Below are 22,460 nucleotides of genomic sequence, written 5' to 3' on the forward strand. Positions count from 1 at the left end.
CAGAGTGCTTTTCCCATCTGGAGCTCTGTTGTTTACTGACAAACTCTGTGTTTCTGTCCCACTCTTAACATCACTTGCTCGTGCCACCTTTTGCGCAGAATAATGCAATCCTGTAAGCGTGACATGCAAAAGCACTCCTAAAGAGAACAAAGCAGAGGAAAAGCAGCCACTCTGAGTGTTTTCATTCATCTAATCCCACGTTAATATCTCCATCGTCAAAGCGTAACGTGACATTTCAGGGCGTTTTAAAAGAACGCATGCAAGTGCGAGCAATCAAATGCTGCAGCAGTCTCTTTAATTAGTTAATCCACTCATACTCAGACAAAACACATTTCACAGTATATCACTCAGAGTAATGTGTATAATTAAAACGATAAAACATTGAGTTGTGTTTAGCGCACGAAGTCGTAATTTACGCAGAGTGCGCTTGCTGTGTTGACAAGCTGGCTTAAGGTATAAGGTTTCACCAGAGTGCGGTGTTCCTGCAGCTCTAAATGAAGAACAGAAGGCCCCCTGCAGACGCTACAAACACACTCGAGGGAGGGAGGCGGGGAGCGATCGACACTTAACAGCACAGCGAGTGTATTTGTGTTATTAACGATGGAGCTGATGACAAAGCGAAGCAGGTTATAAAATCCGGTAGACGTACCCTCTGAATATGAGACAGACCCACATATCCTTCTCTATCCTTTCTCCCTGGGCGTGTGAGCACATGCTGGATTTGTGCTCTCAGCCCTGTGCATGTGGTGCAGCCTCCAACCTCCATAATTGTACAGTCATTTTGTAAACAGCATATTACTGTCTAAGAAACTGCACATTCACATTTATAGTGCAGTTCCTGTACTTACAGGCTAAGCCGAAGCTTTGCACAAAAATGAGCGAGCTGTGTCTCTTCCTCTTTTTAACCTTTCCATCTTTGCACAGATGGATTCATCAGTTTTGAATTGAAATCCTTAAACATGCCTCCACAGCCTGTCAGATGGAGTCTTTAGCAAATGTCACGGGCTCACCACTTCACTTCCATGCATGACGCCACATGTGACGTGACTAAACTGTTAAATCGACGCGCTGTCATAGCCAGCAGCTGTCTGCATCCCGTCGAGCTCAGTCTGACCGGCCCTAGAGGGGGGTCGAGCTTTTTGTCTCCCATGTAGCTCTCCATCCTACCCTGAGACGACAGCTTCCTGTGTTTGTTTTTTGATTGGGCGTTGGCGGATGAAGTGCTGGTTGATAAAATAAAAAGGCCCAACACTTACAGAGAAAAACTGCTAAAAGATTCTCTTCCTGACTCGGACTGTGACAACAGAGAAACAGATAACGCGAGGCAAGAAGAGAGAGTATGGATGCAGGGTCTAAAAGTGAGGACACTGTTTTTGCTAGAACTTGAAACTGTGCATTCTCTGCAGGTATAAGCATCACTGAGTAGGAAATTGTTTTTCATTTAGTTAAATCACAGTGTAAAAGAACTAAACAACATATGAGTAAATATCATCCAATGGTGCATAGCCTCGATCATGGCAGTAGCTGTCTAAGAGCTAGTGGGTGTGTTAATCTCTGGAGACACGTTAGATGAACACTTGTATAGAGCAGAAAGAGTTTAATTTAGATGCCAAGCCCTGTAGCTACAGCCCAACACCATAATCAACCGAACCACAGCGAGAGAGACACACAGGCACACAGAAAATTAAAATGCGTGAAGCAGAGGGAAAGAGCACATTTACAAACGGGAGAAAGAGAGGAAGCAGGGAAAGAAGGAATGTCATCTGCAAAGTCCTTTATCAAAACACTGTCCCCTGCCAAAAGCCCCTGCAGGGCACTGATCCGGCCCGCATGCCTTTCCACCACTGTGGATACGACACTGTTAGTGACAAGAGTAGATAACTAAACGTCAGACAGGCAGTGTCAGCTTCTTCTTGAGTTTATATGATGGCAAAAGTGATTTTGTGCTGACAGGCCTGGAGCAGCAGAGCTCATGGATTAATGTCTGTGTGGCAGTCCTTGTGTAATGTCATAAGAGTTCCAAGATCGTGTGGCTCGCCAAACTCACTGCTCCCTCGGTCCGGGTGCTGGCAAATCGGTTAGAAACAACACTTCATCCTGCCAAAATGAAACTTAATAGAAAACTGTGAAAAAGGCCCAAAAGCATATGTTTTATAATCCCAGAACTAAAATATAAACTTTGTCCACTATTGTGGTGCGACTAGCTGCTATCACTAATCAGACGGAAATGGGCCACTGGATGTTTCACAATAAAAGACGGGTTTATTTCACCAGCTGCTGACTGCCAGTGCTTAAAGAATTACATGGAAAGCATCTGCAAGCATAAAGCACAGCTGTAGCTGCTGTACTCCCAGAGAAGGATTAAATGTCCTGGGAGTTTCCCCCTTCTTTAGCAGATATTTATGTAATCTGAAAAAGCATAGGATATACAGTACACAAACGTTTCTATTGTCAGTAAATAAGTATTGTCTTAAAAATCAACTATGATTTTTCTTATTGTTACCTTCCAGTGTCCCTTAAAAATGGTGCTATCTCACTGTTTGGGCCACTCAGAGGGCCGGCTTCTTCTCCTGTGGTGCTACAGTATATTTACAGTTGCACTATAATGAAAATGTGTGAGTCTGTGTGTGAGTCTGTTAGAGAGCGACGTGCAAATTTTCTTCCACAGCAATTCAAAAGTGGAATTTCCTGACCTGTTTTGTCACGACAAGCCTCTAGAATAACATCATTGGCACTGTCCATCAACTCATTTTATTCTTATCCAGTTCAGGGCTGCAGGAGCGCTGGAGCCTATCACAGCTACCACAGGGTGAGAGCCGGGGATCACTCCAGTCTGTGGGCTAACACTGAGGAGCACATAAACACACCTACAGCCTATTTAGAGTCACAGTTTTAGCCCAACCCCACTAACTGCATGTTTTTGGGGTGTGGGAGGAACCAGAGTACCTGAACAGGACATGAAATCTCCACACAGAAAGTCCCAGCCACATGATGGATTTGAACTCTGGACCTTCTTGCTGTGAAGCAACACTGTTCCACCATCCTGCCCTAATAGCCATCTTGAAAACTGTATACATATAACGCTGTGCAAAGTCTTGAGCAGCCATTTATATCGTGCTAGGTAAATGTGGAGATAGATGCGCAGACATCTTGAAACAGGAGGAAATGTGAATGGACAAAACAGCATATAAGGCAAAAGCAGAGTTTGTACAGTTCTAACAAGATTATCTTTGGCACGACCGCCTTTATTCTTGACACAACCCTTGTTGTGATTTGGTGCTTCTTTGGATGTTTGCTCCGTTTTGCTTCATTGTAGGTCTAGATGACTCCACGCTGCTTCAGTAAGGTGCGGGCTCGGGGATGTCAGTCCATGGCTGATAGTGTTGCTGTGTGAGAGTTTCTGTCCAGGTATGGTTTTACTGTGCTGGCACAGTGTTAGCATCACTATCGTGCTGAAAAAGGAAGCTGTTGGTAGTCAGAGAAAGCGCTTCCATTTTGGATCCAATCTACTTTTCTGCTTTCATAATTTCATCAATTTTGACAAGATCCCAACACTGCTGGCTGAAATCCAGCCTGTGACATACTATGTTTTATAGACATTCACCTTTGTATCTCTTTCCTCCCCTATAATTAGATTTGAAGCAAAAAAAAATCAAATTTGGATTCATCACTCCATAAGACCCATTGTCACAGATTTTCAGTCCAGTTCTTGTGTAGTTTCATCATTTTTAAGAACACACTGCACCACACTAAGATATGCCAAGTTCTTGGCTAATAGCACTTTGAAAACCACCTTGTTGGTCTGTGTTATCGACATAGATTCAACTAAAGAAATGGAAACAGATGAAACAAATGTGTTCTGCAGCGGGCTGCTAATAACAAAATGTCAGAAGATAAAGGATATGTTAGCTCTTTATAGGCACAGAACTGGTTCATCCTTTACGTTAGGTGCATTTATATGCTTAAATAATTTATAGGTCGGTGTTAAGTGGCCTAACAAACAAAAACAATTCCTCTGATAATGGTCAGTTTCAAGAACTTAACTAAAAATTTGTGAAAAATCCGCCAATGAACTTAAATGCACTTAGGACGTCTTGTAGAGAAACTGCAGAAATATTACTCAAAGCCACTTGAAAGAAATACAAGAAACTGCCTCCTTGGATGCAAAATATAAAGAAATAAGGGTTGGCTCAAGACCTTTCCACAGAACTGGCCGTAAATAAAAAGACCCCTAATTATTCAAAGTTGTGGATGTTATCTGCTGCGGTTTCACTGCAGAAACGATTGCTTGTAATATCCCAGCTCTGCTACTTTCAGCCGTTACTGGCAGGCTGCTGAAATACAGCAAGGAAGTAGACCTGCTCCCTCCTCTTCCTCCTCCTTCTTCTCCGAAGCTCAGAGCCTGGCTTGTTAACTTTATGGGCTCAACTCCCTCGGAACGCAGTCATTTCCTCGACTTGGACTGGAAGGCGCGCACACGGTGGCCTGACGCGGAACGCAGTTGCACACGGAGCTGCGGCTGGATGTCAGCGGATCATAGGGAAACACCGCGATAATCCCTAAATGTGATGAAAATATAGGATATTTTATCATCTCCAAGATAAACTGACGCACAGAGGGAGAAAAGCAATCGTCAACCTACTTTTTGGAACTTGGAATAAAAATCTTATTTCTTTCCCAAAGGTAGGGGAGTTGGGTTATTTTAATATATGTACTTTTTAACTTGGCAGCTGACTCGGAAGCAACTTTAGTATAAATGTGTATTACTTCAAATGAGATAGTTGCCTCCGCTTTTTTCTTTCTTTTTTCTTTTTTTTTTAACAAAAAGTTTCCCAAATATTTTTTAAGTTTTGATGGAGCTGCCAGCGTTTATATTTATAGCTGAAAACACAGTACACTGATAGAAATGAATAGAAATCATTTTAATCATTCATTTATTTCCCTGCAAATATCTGATTATGAATATGTGTATTTGATGGCTTTGAGATTCAACCTGTTGCATCTTGTGGTCCATAGCGTTGACCTGTAGTTTTAGCTCTTACCCCAGGCGCCCACAAGATGGCGCAATGAATCTCCAAAGCTCATTCAAGCTCTAATCTTCTAAAGGTAAGAAGATAATTAAGCAAACCTCTTTCCACTTAGTTGGTTCTCTAAATAAGTGGGCTCTTATTCTATCATCAGGCTCTAAATGTAACATCGTGTAGAGCAGGTCTTTTAGATCCATCCATGCATCCTCATTTTGGGAGAATAATTATAGTGAAACAGCCTTTCGAGTCCTTCTTGTATACAGACCTGCTTTACCCTCAAATTCAGCTCTGGGTAGGCCGACACACTGTGTGTGGAGGTACTTTCTTTGGCAAAAAGATTATTATAGCTTGCTCTCCTCTTAGCTGTATTTTGTTTTTTAACATAATATTATGCAGACAAAATATGAAGCTCTTTGAAGAACAACCTTTTTCCTCCCTCAGTGACCCAGTTCTGTCTTGTAATGATCATTATATGTCCAGTGGTTAACTCCCCTGTATGAGACACTGAACTGTCTCCTTAAAGACAGGGAAACTGTGTTAGTCTGACTTCAGCCCGTCAAAATGATGGTCTGAAGCTTCAGGAACAAACAGATTCAGGAACAAACAGGCTGCTTTCCTATTGCCGCTCTACACCTGCTGCTCTGTCTGTCCTGTGATTCTCACTATCTCTCTGTCTATCCGTCCACCTGCCTGCCTGGGCACTTATTATGGTGCACCTTTGGTCATCTCCAAGACAACCTGAAGCTGCCTACATTTATTTTTTCTATCATACACTTGCCTAAATGCATACTCAGTCCCATGCAGCTACACATTCTCTCTGCAGATGGTAGTTATCATTTCTTTTCTCCAGTTAGAAGTTGTGCTTTTTTTGGCCATGTTTTGACAATAAAATATGCCAATTGTTCCATTTTGGGTTGTCATAAAGCAACCATTGTTTATAGTCTCTCTTCATACCACACTTATAACTGGCCCAAGTTTTGGAACAGTCCACATGCTCTGAGGCTCATCTGCCCACAGGCGTGGATCCTCAGGTCCTACGCTCCTCTCCAGCTGACTGATTAGGCTCTTTTTTTGCTTTTTAGCTTTGCTCTGCTCACTGCTGTGCATTTGGTTAAGCCTCATCTCTGCAGCACTGAGCTGCTCACCACCACATCCAAGCTTGGTGGCATCAGAGGAGCTGCCAAACAGTTCCTTTTTTTAGGGACGGCAGTCACCAAATTACAGCCGCTGGGGCAGTTAACTCCACCCGAATGCTTGTACCAGACCCGCCTAACAGCCTGCCTGTCTGAAGAGTGCATGAATTGGGGACGCGTGTGAGTGTGTCAGAGTCTTTGTGTTTGTTTGACATCCTACTTGCAAACATTGTGGTAGGTTTACACTTGTGTAAAAATGTGAAACAGGTGTACAGTGTTACCCACGCTGCTTGCAAGATCATATGTCATGTATTCGTGAGTTAATAAACTCTGACACAAGGTTATTAAAGCAGGTGACGTGTGTCCGAGTTTACTGCAGCTTCTGTCCAAGTCAAGGGGAAAAAACGTTCTCACTCAGTGACCAGATTTCTATTTATTCTCTGCAACGCCATGTTAAGCCATGTCAGATCGTTTCAGCACAGTCAGCACTGTGATCACTTGGAGCCACCGTGTGATCTTAATCGGCACCAAGCGTTGACGTGGCGGCTGCCAATACAGTGGTGTTGCAGAGCCAGCTGGCACTTGCTGAGCTCTCTGCCCCACCTTAATTCTGCCAACTCAACTCAAAGCAGAGCTGAACTGTTCAAGAGGATGAAAACGAGGTGCGTTTTACGTCAGGTTCACTGTACAGCGATGTCACAGGGTGAGACCTCATCTCTCGTAGGGGTCAAAGTAGGAAAAAGATGAATGTTTCCTCTCTTTCATCTGCAGAACAGAGTGACATTACTGGCATCTCAGAGAGCACTGAGTTTAAACATATGTATGTTTAGCTTGAAAAAGGCAAATGCTATCATTTTTATGAACTCTGGCTGTAACACAGTGCAGTGATGTGAGGCGCGATGAATAACCCAGGACTTGATGGATGCTTTTTACCAGAACTACGTCCTGATGCAACCTCACATCCTTTTGGGGTTGCGTCAGGAAGAACATCCGGCATAAAAAACAGCCAAATGAAACATGGAGAGATACCCACCATGTGAATAAAGGAGCAGCCGAAAGCAGACTTTACTGTGCTCTGTCTCAGAATCTACGTCTCTTGCCTCTCCCTCTTGTCCAATTTTCACATTTGAATTCAACAGTGAAGAATTGGAAGTTTCTGTTTTCGCCTGCCTGTTATGACAGCTTCAACCACATGTGGTTGTTTACACAGACATATTAAGTGTGAGTATGTGGGCGTGACTGACAAACTGAGAGTGAGGCATCTTTAAGCTTGCAGGGAAATTCCTTAATTTTCCGTCTTTGGTCTGTTCACTTTTTTTTGAAGGTAGAGGGATGTTTGTGCTTGTGCTGTTTCAGCACCGAGCCCGAGGGATCAGTAGCAGCGCTGTATTCTCAAAAGCATGTGGATACGCATAGATTTAAAGGGGATTTCTTCCCAAATGAAAAACATTAGCCTGGTTGCAGCTGCAAATTCAGGTGCAGTTTCTGTCAATTCAGACTCAGTGTTTTAGTTAAAAGCACTAAAAATAGATGCAAAGTCCAAAAGGCAAAGATATCGACTGAGTGTTCACTTAATTTTTGCCAAGTAGTGCAGGAGAGATGCTACGACTTGGAAAGTCCTTCTTTTGTTCCTGTGATCCTTCGGCTCCCTTGTTGCCCACAACCTTCTGCTTACACACAACTCCCACTTTTTCTTTCTTCTCTCTGTCTGTCTCATAATTATCGTTCTGCTCTTTCCTTTTTCCTTTTTTGTGTCGTCTACACTCCCTCCAGCTACACACACACACTGCAGACAGTAAAGTGAGACAGGAATAGCCAGCCATCCATCCATTAAACCACTCGCCCTTTGGATGGGAGGCGAGATGAAGAGCCAAGGCAACAACAATTAAGGCTGAAGGCTTTGGTTTGTTTCCGTCTCAGCCCGGATGTTTCACAGCTCACAGCTGGAGGGAAAGAAATTCATATGTACAAACACCAGGGTTGGATAAAAGTGGGTATTACCGACTCCTTAATTGTGGGACATAGTAAAGGCTTATCTTCATGACGTGTTTATAGTAGCCTTGTATGTAATTCCTGGGTGATAATAAACCGTATCGGACTTGTTCCTGTCTCCCTTTTTTTCTTCTCTTTGATGCTCAGCACCTCTGTCTGCAAATCGTCTGTCACATCGCTTCAATTCTTTGGTCTGACTGAGAGAAAAAGGCTCCACAAATTAGATCATGGGTGACACTTTTTGTGGATTTACAACGTATACTTCTTATACCTCCCATAATGTTGCAAAGGGACAAACTGCAGAAATTGTAGGTGTATAAATAGGTCTAGTGGTGTCTTCTGTATATCTTCCAGCTCTTTTGTGTGCTGCGTGTCATTGTGTGATGCTGACTATATGCCCTAGCTGTGTCCTTTTGGCTGCATTCTTCTGACCAAGCCAAGGCCAGTGGTGCTTTTTCTTTTCTGGTATAATTTGGCAGCTATTTTTATTGCAGGGAGCAAACTACAGGGGCCAGATATTTGTGCTTCCTGGCCAGGTCCACATCCACGTCTTTCTTCTTTCCTTAAATAATACCATTATTTCTTTGAGTAGAGAAAATTCCATTTGCAATTGCAGTGGTCAGAGAATTAACACATTATTTTCTTAAATAAGAGCTCACAACTCAATATTTACTCATGAGAGGCTCGAATGCTCTAAAGACACGCTCACTTGCTTCCATCTGTTAGCTCCGCCCTCGGCTCCCCCTTGTACTCCCCTTAGTTCTGATAATATTGGGAGTTGGGTCATTTCATCTTCTTGTTTCCAGTGAAAAACAGATCATGTTGCTACAAAACTCTTGTGTTTATCAAGGCCCATTTGCATACTAACCATCTTTTCAGTCTTATGCAGGATTACGGAGCTGGAGATCAGAGGAGGAATTAACACGAAAAAATGAGAGCTTAAAAGGTCACTTCATAGGATTAGCCTCTAGGGTCATGTTTACGACTCTGTATGCTGCACGGCTCAAGTGACCTGCTAACAGTCTCGCTCTTTTTTTTTTCTAGTAATGACTTTTTAGGGGGAGGAATGACTGTGCTGAAGTGTTAGTTAGGTCAGTGCACCCTGTGTAAAGTAGGCAAACAAAAATGCACACGCACACACACTGCTTACATGTCTGATGACATGTAAGCAGTGTGTGTGTGTGTGCACGCGCATACTATGACATCATGGCGTCTGTTTCCTGAGAAACCATGCAAACCTGTATGCACACATTTGCCCTTGCACACCCACTTTCTCCTGTAAATGAATGGTGGCTTTGTTGCAATGCTCATTTGCAGGAATAAACTTTTCCACAATTTACTGTAGGTGATGTCCCTCGCGCTATCTGATTGGCTAGTTAGAAGAGACTTACTCTTATGAGACCTGTGGTGTGCACGAGGCAGACAGTGACATGGTGCGGTTGAAGTCACTTTTCTTCCCAGAGTCAAATGCTGGCAAGTGCTGGAGGGGACTCGGTGCATTTGCCCTCCATAGCCTTAGTTTCACTCGTCCTTCTAGGTGTGCAATAAAGAGTAGGGCTGTAATTATGAATGAGCAAAGCATTTCATGCTATTTTAGAGTGAAATGAAATACACCAGCGAGTATGTGCTGTCTGTGACAGAACAGGTATCCAGCCCTGCCCATGCAGTTTTCCTTTCTCCTGCATGCTTACTTCAGAAACACTTAGATGTGCATATTCCTGTTCTCACACACACACACACACACACACACACACACACACACACACACACACACACACACACACACACACACACACACACACACACACACACACACACACACAAAATGTCTCTACACTGGATGAAATTTCTACTTTGTTGCATTAACGCTAAGGCTACTCTCGTTCCTTTGTGTCTTTTCAGGTGCTTCAATTAAAAATGTTGCCACATTGCTCCTTTCTGCTGTTGCTATGCGCGGTCCAGCTGCCCTCCCCTTCCTCTGCCTTGCCCTTTGAGCAGAAAGGCTTCTGGGATTTTGCCCTGGACAGCATGGATGCCGAGATGACCATGGAAATGATGAGGGATCCTGAAGAGGGTTCAGCTGACGATCTGTTCCCTCACGAAATACCCACATGCCCCTTTGGCTGCCAGTGCCATCTCAGGGTCGTCCAGTGTTCTGATCTCGGTTAGTGAGTGTGTGGGAAGGAAATAGAGCATCAGTATGTATTTGTGTAAAGCTTTGTCTTCATTTCACAGTGTGTGAGTGTGGCAGGAAGTTCAGAAAGGGAAACAAAATAGTTGTCTTACTGGTCCAAACCTTGCATAACATTTATGAGCCCTTCTTTAGAGTGGGAGGGAGGGGATTTCTCCACTGGGATAATGGTGGTATATTTTGACAGGGAAAGGCATGTCTTTGAGGGATTTGGTGTTCCAGACTTTGAGGGAAGCTACTGGGTGGGAGAGGAGGAGACACTGTGTGAGCAGAACAGAGTAAAGATTATATCAAAAGATGTCAGGAGTAACCGAGAATAAAAGAAAAAAGTGATAAGAGGTCGGCAGAGAAAATTAAAAAATAACTGATACTTACACGACACGTTTTTATCCTCAGACTGACTCGAAACACTTTCTGCTCACTTTTGGCCTCATTTACCCCAAAACATGCATTCATACACTCACTTTTATCTATGCCTCGGCACTTCTGTCTAATATTGATCTACACATTCACATTCCAGGGAACTGAGGGAAACTCAGGGTTCAGTATTTTGCCCAAGGGCACTTCAAGATGCACACTGAAGGGAATCGAACAGCTAACTTCTGATATGTAGGAGACCCGCTCTACCTCCTGAGCCACAGCCACCCTACGGTGGGCAAAAAAGGGAACTTTGTAAATGAGTCTTGTGAATGTTTTTGCACATATGCTTGGTAACATCTAGTATTAATGTCAACTTAACGTCTAACTACTTGCTCTTTGCATTTGTTCTTTATTAACCAATATAAAACACTTATTTATGCCTTTTTCTATATGAAAAAAAGCACAAATGACCACATATTTCATGAACACTAGGCAAGTTACTGGGACTGGGAATTATTGCTTAAAAGCATCCTAATTAGGCCAACTGCTCTTTGTAAATAAGAAGTGTATGTTTTTCTTATACAACAAAAAGATTCTGAAACTATTCATCAAGTTTTGGATCTCAGATGTGGTCCGTGATGTGGACCACTCAGATGTGGTCCAGTCTAAAAGATAAAGTTCTATTTTTCCCAATTTTGTTCTTCTGTTACAGAATGTGTATTTTCAAGGTTTAATGCAACAGCTGAAAAAAATGTAACACACACATAATACAAAACCCCTTTAATAGAATAATTAGAGTTAAATTCATGTTTTACTTCCCTACAGACTAGTGACCCTGGGCCCCTTCTGGAGGCAGTAGCTAAATTTAGTTCCAGGGAATATTTCTGTCTGATGTAGTTGCAGCAATTTGGACAATTTGACACTAATTTTGCTACAACTAACATTACTATTCAAACAATACTACCTCAGTCTCTCGTATGCTCACTGTTGGTGAAGTGCCTCTAAAAAAAGACTGTAAAATAGATGGAGTGGTGACAGTGAGTCACACTTTTGGTTTGCAGATTGCAAGTTGCACACTTGTCATTTTGGGGATTGCCATGTTGGTTTGTTGAAGCCAGACATGACAATATTCAGACAAGAGGGCAAACCTGGAAATTTGTCAGTTAAAGCTTTGTGAAACAAAATGCATTCGTAATTCACTGTGATGTGAAGTTGGGATGCTGACTTCATAAGAAGGTGTAAAAAACAGAAATCATCCACTTCATAGTTGCCAAGCAGGAAATTGTAGCTATAGATACCAAGAACAATATAACAACGTTTAAACATAAGCATGTTTATTTCGGCTCTGATGGGCTCACAGTTTTTGGCACTTCCACATTGCTTAATTTTTCATCTTGGTCACCTCATTACGCTTATTTAATCTTCTGCGTTGTTGTAACCAACTGGGCTGAAGAGGAGTAGTGCGAGATATAGTCACTTGCTAAAAAGATGTGTAAAAACAGCTGTTGAGTTTCTTTTTATACTTAAGCAGTCTTATTCTTGGAAACTATTATGGAAATGCAGATAACCAAATGGTCTAAGGAAAGAGCTTTTTCAGTTCTTGGAAATAAAAGATCTGCATATTTTGTGTGGAAATGCATGTGTGTGAAAAGCAGCCAGCTTTGAACGAGTGACCTTGTGTGACTGTCTTTGTACTTCGGAGACAGTCACACACGAGCATGAAGATCAAACTGCTGGGGAAATATGAGTAGAACTTCACTTTAGATAGAAAACATGTTCAGAGTTAGAAAGCCTATTTAGACACTTCTAACAATTGTTAGTTTTTGCTGGTTTAGATTAAAAAACCTTATAAGTATTAAGTACTGAAAAGGTGAGAATGTATTTCTATCTTGACATATTAATGTACAACTTCTGTATGTTATTAATAGGCAGTTATTAGAAGGTAAAGAAGTAAAAGTCTCAATTCCTAGTAGTTCTAAAATATGGCCAAAGACATTTAAAATTCTCTAAAATGGCAAATAAACAGCATAAATAAGCAGCTAAGTGCTGTATGCACCTTGTTAGTTCGCTAGCTCGCTAGCTAGCTAGGTGATGTGAAAGACAATGAGGTGGAAGCTTGAGAATTAAACCATTTAACAAGATGTTAACAATTCAATTCAATAAAACTTTATTGAAGGAAATTAAATTAAATATTGAGTTTTTCTTTTATGATTTTAACACCTTGTGAGGATTATTTGCAGTTATATTCACTATGAGGAATAAACCACGTTGAGCTAGTATCAGTGGTTTGTTTAAAAATATATTTTTGCTTTTCCAGTAGATAAAAATAAAAGCAGAACTGTGCCAAAGTTTGCATTATGTTTTTACTGTCTGCCTGTGAGTTAAGTCGTTTCCATAAAAGCATCCAGTACAATTTAGTCACTGCAGACATTTTAAAAGAGACTAAAAGAAACTGAGTTATGTCTTAATTATGGATGTAAAGATTTTTCACATTATACTAGCTATATAACTCTAATAAGACGCCTTGGTTTAGACATAATGGTTTTGTCGAATCATCATTTTACAACCTCTATATACTTACTGTCCCTGGTCTTTCAGCAGCGGGTAAATGTGGAAGCGTATAATTTCCGAGATGTCAAGTGCTTATTTAGAACAGATGTATTTTGGTGCTGGCGTCTGTCTCCTCTCAGTGTGGATCCCAGCATGATGTTGAGTATTTGTGTTGAGTTGAACTGGGGTTTTAGAGGGTGCTAGTTTTGTCAGTTTGCGGTAAAGGCTTTGAGATTTGTGGCAGATGTGGTTGAAGAGCGGTGGTTTGAGGTTTAGAGGGTTTAAGGATTCATTTAATCAGGGTCTCGGTGAAAGCTTTTTCCTAGGTATTCCCATCAAGTTTGTTAGTTTTGATGCCTGGCACGCAGATTTGAAGGTTTCCAACTGGCAGGAGGCCTGCCAAAAGCTGCAGGCGTTGACTGCAAGGTAAATATTTCCTACCACATGAATCATCCTGGTAACATCCTGCACCCTTAGAGTCTCACAGCAGCTGTAATAACTTTATTGCATGTTTAAACAAAAAAAGAAATCATAAATGCAGAGCGTGGTTTATGATTTAAAGAATATACTGAGGATAGAAACTCGATATTTTCCACACAGCTTTCACGAATGTATATTTGCTCTCTAAAGGCAAAATCTGCACTAGATCTCTCTGTGAGGACGCGGTCGGAGCCGAATGTCAGAGGGAGCGACTAAGGCTTGGATCTTATGTGGTGTCATGGAGGGTGTGGCACAGCACAACCAAAGCCATATATCTAAAATTACCTCTAGATGGACAGCTCTGTGGGTCAGATGTGGTTGGTGGCAAACTCGCTCCCAGTGGGACAGCTGGCACTCTCTCACCAGCATGCCCAGTTGCATCATGTCCTCGGTCCAGATGAGGTCGTCCCTGGTTGGGATTCGTCCACTGTGGCCTGTCTGGATTAAGCTACCACATCTGATACACTCGTCCACGTGGCTCTTTGATGTGGTCTTGTTAATGATCACTGGTAGCTGTGTTTATCCGTGCGCTGAGTCATTTTTCCAGAGCTCCCTGAACAAAATAGCAAAGGTGTATTTTCTAACGCCACTTTGGTGTTCACGTGTCGCAGTCTGTTCTAGGCCGTTTGAATTTATCGCTTGGTAACCAAAGATAACAGACTGTGCCCTTCAGTGATGAAACATTCAGTGTTTTCACATCATGAAATAGTGTTAAAAATCAAACATTCAGCTCTTTCTTCTGACAGATATTTGTATAATATTGATTCACAGAACACAAATATTCTGGGAAGTCTCGAATGATTCATGAGTGAAGTTCAAAACAATACTGTGAGGAGAGAAAGTGCTTGACTGTAACAGACCACTCAAGTCACAATCAGGTTAAAATGCAAAGACTTCTTCTCAATTCAACACTTACCCACCACTCACACATTAACACACACACAGCTTTTATTCGTCTGTAGATGTCGGGGCTGTGCCAGTCTCCTTTCTATTTGATGTGTGACTTTATAGTATTTAAATCACATCCTTTGTGACTTCTGTCAAATTGGAAACCAGATGGGAAACATCTGGTGTCCCCATCTGGTGGGAGGGGAATTTATGTTTCTGTGTGCGACAGTGTGTATGCTTGTCCTTGTCAGCGACAAACCAATAATGGTAGCTATACACGGCGTGCTGACGTGCGTGTGTGACCTCCATGGTCGTGTCTATGTCCACCTTTCATTAAAATAATAGACAAGGAGCACCGAGGTACTCATTTGCTACAGTGTGGGAGTGTGATTGGGTTAATTCTTAGGCCTTTAAACCACACACTGTCTATTTATTTTCCAAAGTCGGTGTCTGGTTGAAGTAGTCTTAGAAGTTCCCAGTTTAAAACAAACTGGCTCATAGGGTGTTGGTTTGTAGTCACCCATGGGAGCGTTTACCAGAGGTTGATGCCCTTCTGTGTTTTCACTGCTTTTGTCTTCAGGTTTCACCGAGGTGCCAACGAATATCCCTCGAGACACCAAGTTCCTGGACCTGCAGAACAACCGTATCACTGAGATTAAAGAGAACGACTTCAAAGGCCTTACTAACCTATATGTAAGAGCCAGAAACACTGCACAACATGTTCCCCACTCCCCTTCACAATAAAGGAACGGCTGTACTTAACATTTTTCACTGCCTGAATGGGACCCACAGCCAAACAGCCGCCTCTGTCTCACACAACCTGAATTCACAACAATCAATTGTAGAAATGATTACAACTCTAATGATTAATTCTCAGGTTACTAAAATATGTAAGGAGTTTATATGTATTTTTTAACCTGTGGGACTGTTAAGCAGCTTGCTATCTACTCCTTTTTTCATTAAAGGCATCAGCATTTGGTTCAGTTACATTCTTAAGAATCGGCTCAGCATTTCTCGAAGATCTGCAACTCAGTCATCTCAGCTTGTGTTGGCTTCGGTAGTGAGAAATATAATTAAGACCCCCATTTCTCTGGGATTTAAAGGTTAATTTCCTTGCTTTCTGTCGTCCTCCGCTATGAGAGCTTTAATTGTATTAAAGTTGGAGCCTGAAGCCAAATGGGAGTATTCGAGCTCTCTCAGCAATAAGGCTTTGCTTACTGCTGACCCACATTCTGGAGCTCTGACCAAGAGAAATATTAAGTCTGGCAGTTTAGGAAACCCCTGACATGAAATAACACAATACCATCTCTATTGAGTTCTGCTTACATCAACTACATCTGTCTCCATCTTTCAGCCAGTGTAGGTGGGGAGTCTTCTAGCTGAAACACGCTTATAGTAGGAGCAGAGGGCATAAATAATGATTTTCACATTTTGTGCTTCATTTTTCTTTTTTCCCTTTCATTTTCTGACTTCCTGGTAGCTCATAGACCGAATGGGTGTTGAATTTGGTCTCTCTTTGGTTGTTGCTTCTTTTTAGGGCCTGTCTCTGAGGAATAATCTTATTTCCAAAGTCCACCCCAGAGCATTTGTTCCTTTGAAGCACATGCAGAAGCTCTACTTCTCCAAGAATTTGCTGACCACTATCCCCAAAAACCTGCCTGCCTCTCTGGTAGAGATAAGGATCCATGAGAACCGCATCAGGAAGGTCCCAGCTGGAGCGTTCGCAGGACTGAATAACATGAACTGCATAGGTCAGAATCCTAGAGGACATTCTGTGATGCTTTGCTACTGCGTTGCATTGGCATTGGATTTTAAAGATTAAAGGGAAGGTATTTTATTTCATGCTATGATGTTTTTTTGTTTTTTACAGAAATGGGAGCAAATCCCATCCAGAACAGTGGATTTGAACCTGGAGCGTTTAAGGGACTGAAACTGAACTTTCTGCGTATATCAGAGGCCAAACTAACCGGAGTCCCAAAAGGTAAAAACTTAGCTTTGTGGCTAAAATGCTAGAGATCTTTCAACATTCTAGTATTTGGTAGATTTACAGTAGAGTGTTTTCTTTAGTAAATATATACAGCAGTGTTTTTATGTGCCCTGTAGCACATTGTGATAGACCCCAAAAACATTTGAATGCTCAGATTTCTGCATCTATCCCTTTTAGATATTTAAATAAAAAGCAAATGGTCAACATGACAAAAAAGGAATGTCCAGCAAGACACAAATCTGTTGTCTCGCTGAAGTGAAGTCTTACATCTATGTTATCTGCACTTCAGATCTCCCACAGAGTCTCCATGAGCTTCATCTGGACCACAATCAGATCCAGGCTGTGGAGCTGGAGGACCTGAGCCGCTACAAAAACCTCTACAGGTCTCCTTCACACTCAAACACCAGACTCATTTCTGAGCACAGCTGAGTTCTTGCACCCTGATCACATTCCCAGTCAGCAGTGCCCCTTAGGGGTAATAATACAAATTACATTGACAGGCCACTGAAAGTAGCAGGGAGCTGACCCACGCCGTGCAGCATGTGTGGTGTGAAGACATCACGGGCAAAACCATGAAAGGTTTAAAAACATTATAGGACAACTTTTGTCAGATGATTTGAATATTTATTTGCTGCACATGTTTGGACAACATATGAAAATATCTTCTGTCAGAAAGAGCCATCATGTCTTTTAATGGCTGTTCCAAGTTTCTTCCATCTCTTTTCTGCATACGTCTCCCCTGCAGGATTTCTCTCGTGTTAAAGGAAAAGCATTAGAATGTCTAGAAACCAAAAGTAATCACAGAGAGCACAAATGCAGTCTGTATGGAGTTCAAACTGTAGGCTACTTATAAAAGAAATACAAAACAAATAGACGTAGCCACTGTGAGATCAACCATTGGTTTCTGTGATCCACATTTTGCAGTAATGTTGTTTTCTCGGACGATGCGGTTATCATTTTTAGATAATACAGTGGAGAGGTCCTGTTCACCGACTTTAACCCTTATAAGTGGCTCAAAACGACCTGGTGAGGTTGTTGTCTTGTAGTATCTTTGTAATGAAAAGTTGCAATTATTTCATATTTGACCAGTTCCTCAAAAAAACATGTTTTATATATTGAAATTTTTACCTAACCTTTCCTACATTTGACAAAATGACTTGCATCTTCTTTCTATGGAATTTCATGGGACCCTTCTTATCAACTGGGGCTGTCAGCGATATATATTTTTGGACCACAAAGAGTGCAACCTCTCAAGGATTATTTAACTAACAGACAGCCTTCATTCAGCCTTCAGGCAGCGATTCATCCCCACTGTAGGCGACTAGCTTGTGCCAAAGTTCATAAGAATCTGGGGGAAACCACTGACCAGCAATTGTGCAGTCCGTTCAGAAAGACAAGATGCAGCATCACCACGGATAACGTTCCCCCCTGTGTGCCTTTTGCTGCTGGAGACACGATTGTGGGGACTCTACAATAGGACAAAGCAGACATCCTTCCTCTGATGAAGGCTACTGACTCCTGGGGCGTTTACAGCACTGAGTTTGGATTCAATGGCAGCCTTACAGTGCTCAGCTAAGTCAGCAAGAGATGAATGACTGTTGTACCCCTGAGCACAATGTATCACAACAAAATGGTGGCTGGTACCAGAAAAGTGAAAAACCCCACAATTTTTCATATTCTAAAACAAGACCAAAGCAGATGTAGATGCTATGGACCAGATGGTTGGCACCCACTCTGCACCTGCAAGTGTAAAACATAGAGGTGGCCCATGCTGCTGTGGTATAACTTGACATTGCCACCCTTGATGCCGACACCTTCTTCACAGCTAAGCACCCTGAATTCAAGAATGGTATCACCAACGCATGATGGGTCTTCCTGGTGTGGCAATAAGAGAAGTCGGCTGGAAGTTGCCTCCAACTGCAAACTCCAATCAATGAAGCAAAGGTGTAGGGTGCCAAAAGCTAAAACTCGGCCACAGGAAAACAGCAGACAGGGCCAACCAAAGACAACAATATTCCATATAACAAAGATCATAAAGTCAGCAGTCGGTGTGGAAATGCACTGTGTGCAATGATTACAGCCAGAAACAGCTGGTTTGTCACAACTACAGTGAAGGACAAGGCAATAAAGAGAGAGGAATTGTCTGGACACATGTGCATATATTCTCTTTCACACAAACAAATTGATCTCAACGTTGTTCTGTTGTGTAATTTTTTTCTATTCTAATTTTCTAAACGTTTAAACATGAAATCATCATCTTGTGTGGAACAAAGTTTAGTACAAAATGTAACACAAATGATTATTTTTAACCAAAATGACAAAAGTATAAACACAACGATCTTAACACGCATCATTTTTGACCCACCTATGGACGAGTGGAGGGTGAGGTCACTCGTGCATGTAAAGGTTAAATATTGGAGGTAAGGACTGGCAGACAGTGACTGGCTAAAGCTCCTTGTGCCAGCAGAGCACTGCCCTGACTATCAGCCACTATCACAATGAAGTGGGCTAAAAGACGTTCACCATGAAGATGTTATGAAGGGTTAAACTATGTTTTTATGCCACATTGCAAACATGCTTTTATTGCTGTTAGCGTGGGCATTTTAACATGAACGTCTGTGGGGATTGAGACACTTTCCGTCCTCGAATAGCCCCAGCAGGTACCTCGTTTTTTGCCACATATGCTTCATTTTTCAGCCCATTAAGTTGCTACACAGATGAGAACAAAGACTTTCTTCCTCTGCTCCTGTGGCATCGTGCTGCATTTATAGTAGTAGAGACAGGCTGACGTGGCCCTATTCCTCACCTGGCTTAATATAACTTTCTTAAAGTGATAATAATCTGGAATTATCCTGTTATTTCGGCTCACAATACATGAAACATTTGAGTGCAATGTGCCATGCATTGGCCCATTTTCTGCCTGTTTAAAATGTTCCTTTCGCCTGGCATTTTCCAGGTTGGGCCTTGGGTTTAACCATATCCGCAACATAGAGAACGGCAGCCTTTCCTACCTGACCATGCTGAGAGAGCTGCATCTGGACAACAACCGCCTCACTCGTGTTCCCCAAGGCCTTCCAGATATGAAATACCTGCAGGTGAATCTAATGTGTGCAACCAATTTTGATTTCCATTTGGTATTGATTCTCACAGTGCTCTCTTCTACTGTCCCTCCTTTGCCACTGCGGCTTTTTTAGGTGGTTTATCTCCATTCCAACAACATCAGCCAAGTGGGTGTGAATGACTTCTGTCCTCGTGGATTTGGGATGAAGAGGACATTCTATAACGGCATCAGCCTGTTCTCTAACCCTGTCAATTACTGGGAGGTGCAGCCAGCGGCATTTCGCTGCGTGAGCGACCGGTTCGCCATTCAGTTTGGCAACTACAAAAAATAAAAACCAGGCAGACGCTGGAAAAGAGGGAGGATGATTGATGAAGGGATGAAGAACGGATAATTTAAATAATGAAATAAAACTTGAGATATGGAGTGAGGTGAATTTATATCTGAGATTATTAATTTTATTATTATTGTTTTTGTAAAGAGGATAAGTGAGGAAGAGGGTGGGCAATAAACTGATGAAACAGGCAGAGAGGAAGTGAAAAATACAATCCCATAACTTGAAGGGAGTGGAAAGCAAAAGGCTTACAGTTCTGCATGTGAATTTTGCTTGTTTTGAATTCAAGGTTCTGAAAGTTTTTTCTGTTTGATGAAGTCAAAAATGAGAAGAATGTTTCATTCTGAGGAAAACCGAGTGCTTAAAACTTGTGAAACGCTCCATTTTTTCACAATAGTTCTTATTGTAATTGAGGTCGTTCTTCTTATATTAACATTCTGGTTACGATTATGAGAAAAGAAATAGAAAAGGCAGCGCATTATAGATTTTTATATATAAAAGGTGCTTTTTATAACTTTCTGTGTGTTGATTTGGTAAATACATTAAGTCCTCCCTGTTTCACTGGTCTGAAGCCATTTGGCTTGTCACTCTGTGATTAAATTATACTGTATTTATAAACCAAAATTTGGGCTTTTCCCACCATCTACAGACAAAAAGGTTGCACTAAAATAAAAACTTCAGTTCAAGATAACAACAAGTGGACTCAACAACAACAACAAGTGACAGGTTTAAATTCTGCTAAATAAATGTGCCTATTGAACATATTTGACTGAACCACCACCCTGTGCCATTACTACATATTACACCATCTGAGCAATACCTTAATACAGTATTTCATACGGGAGCAGTACAGTAGTGGGAATGTGCCCAAGATGGAGACAACACACAGTCCGCTTTGCTTTGAAACAATGAAAGTAGTGTGTTCACTCTGTGCTACAATCAGTGGTAGTGTCATTGCATCGTTTTGCACAGTTTTTTCTGCTTTGCCTTTTCTGCTTGGAGGTTTACTACGAGGCTAGCCTTTTGTTTTGTTTTGCATTTGTAGACCTATGTGGAAATACTTTAATATTATGTCTTACGTCCTGTCTCTCTTCTGTAATCTGACAACCTACTGCTGCATGTGAATAAAGACATTTTTAGTCTGCTGCATTAAGTGCAAGAACAACCGATCGCCCTGGGTTTGATGCTCTGTGAGAAATAAAGAAGAAATACCAAAAAATGGAAAACATTTGATGAATGAATCATGAACTTTGTACAGAAAGAAGCTAAAGAGAGTTGAAGTCTTTTAGTTCAGCCTGACAGAAAATGATTCTACAGACAAAGGTGGTATTCCTGTGTATTCTAGGTGAGAACTGTTTCATGCACAACATATACTGATAACAGTGCTCTTTCAGAGCTGATGATCTCACCCACACAGAGAAAAGAGGGCGGTGACGCAGGAAATTCGCCCTAATCAGTCAGTACTGGGTGGAAGGGAAAAACCTGTGAAATAAAGTCACTGGATACATTTAAATTTTCCTTATGATGGCACAGTCAACCTCTCGTCATCATTATTAGCATTTACTGCGCACGGTCAGATCTTCACTGCTGGCACAATCACACTCTCCTTTAATTTTCAAATGTGCCGCTGTGCGCGTCACCGTGGTGCGCCTCTCCTCCGTGTTCCGATGAGGCAGAGCGCACTTGTCTGTGTGTTTTGTGTTGACACTAGAGGGGTATGCGGCGATGATCTTGCGTGTGAAAACGTCTGCAGCGGTTTCGGAGCAGCTACGGACACATTTCGCGTTGGACGAGAGACTAGGAGGAGGGCAAAGACGATCGACCGGCATCAGCAGGAGAAAAACAGCATCGCATAGTCCATCGCGCCGCTGTAGCGACCGTAGCGGCCCGTCGATTCTCAGAGGAAGCCAGGAGCTGGATTTGACATGTCGCAGGGATGTGCTGGTGAGTCGGCTCGTGCATCGGGGTGCGGGGAAGCTTGCGCGAACCTGGGAATAGAAATCTTTGACGTAAACGAGAGCCTTTGCGGGTAACGGGAGAAGTCGCGTACACAGCAATGCTGCTGCATACATGTCACTGACATATTTTCCCTTTAGTTATGTAAATACTGCAATACATGCTCACTGCATGGGCCTAAAGATGGATGCTCATAGGCTAATCACCTGCATGGCAGGTTGTCCCCGGTCATAACCACGGCGCCTTTGCGTTCATCCACTTCCTATTCTTCTTCTTGTTTTTAAGTGAATGAACTGTCGTCTCCCTGGGAAACTTAGCATCATATTAAGTGATTAAGCCACTCGCGCTTGGATAGCTGTCGCATCTAACTGTTTGGGCTAAAGGGGCTGCGATGTTGGGTTCATTTGTTTGATCAGACTCGCTTCCATACGTGCATCATGAAAAATGTCAGCTGAAACGAAGCCATTCTAAATAAAGAAGCAAACATGAATGACATTTGTTTGT

General features: G+C 42.1%; 1 protein-coding gene across 1 annotated transcript; it reads left to right on the forward strand.

Moving 5' to 3' along the window:
- The first annotated feature begins 4,575 nt into the window (after positions 1 to 4,575).
- Positions 4,576 to 21,231, forward strand: bgnb (biglycan b). The gene is made up of 8 exons (XM_026153887.1): positions 4,576 to 4,683; positions 10,055 to 10,316; positions 15,202 to 15,314; positions 16,159 to 16,372; positions 16,492 to 16,602; positions 16,898 to 16,991; positions 19,565 to 19,703; positions 19,803 to 21,231. The coding sequence occupies exons 2-8, from the start codon at positions 10,070 to 10,072 to the stop codon at positions 19,998 to 20,000; spliced, it is 1,116 nt and encodes a 371-aa protein (XP_026009672.1). The 5' UTR covers positions 4,576 to 4,683; positions 10,055 to 10,069; the 3' UTR covers positions 20,001 to 21,231.
- The last annotated feature ends 1,229 nt before the right edge of the window (positions 21,232 to 22,460 follow it).

The sequence above is a fragment of the Astatotilapia calliptera genome, chromosome 20 (genome assembly GCF_900246225.1).
Source record: "Astatotilapia calliptera chromosome 20, fAstCal1.2, whole genome shotgun sequence".
Lineage (NCBI taxonomy): Eukaryota > Metazoa > Chordata > Actinopteri > Cichliformes > Cichlidae > Astatotilapia > Astatotilapia calliptera.

What these genes read in the sequence shown, in the direction of transcription:
- bgnb (XM_026153887.1), top strand. Translation starts at nt 10,070, where the DNA reads ATGTTGCCACATTGCTCCTTTCTGCTGTTGCTATGCGCGGTCCAGCTG. An exon ending in CGTCCAGTGTTCTGATCTCG is followed by an intron (nt 10,317 to 15,201) that starts GTTAGTGAGTGT and finishes TTTTGTCTTCAG; the next exon opens with GTTTCACCGAGGTGCCAACG. An exon ending in CGCTACAAAAACCTCTACAG is followed by an intron (nt 16,992 to 19,564) that starts GTCTCCTTCACA and finishes GGCATTTTCCAG; the next exon opens with GTTGGGCCTTGGGTTTAACC.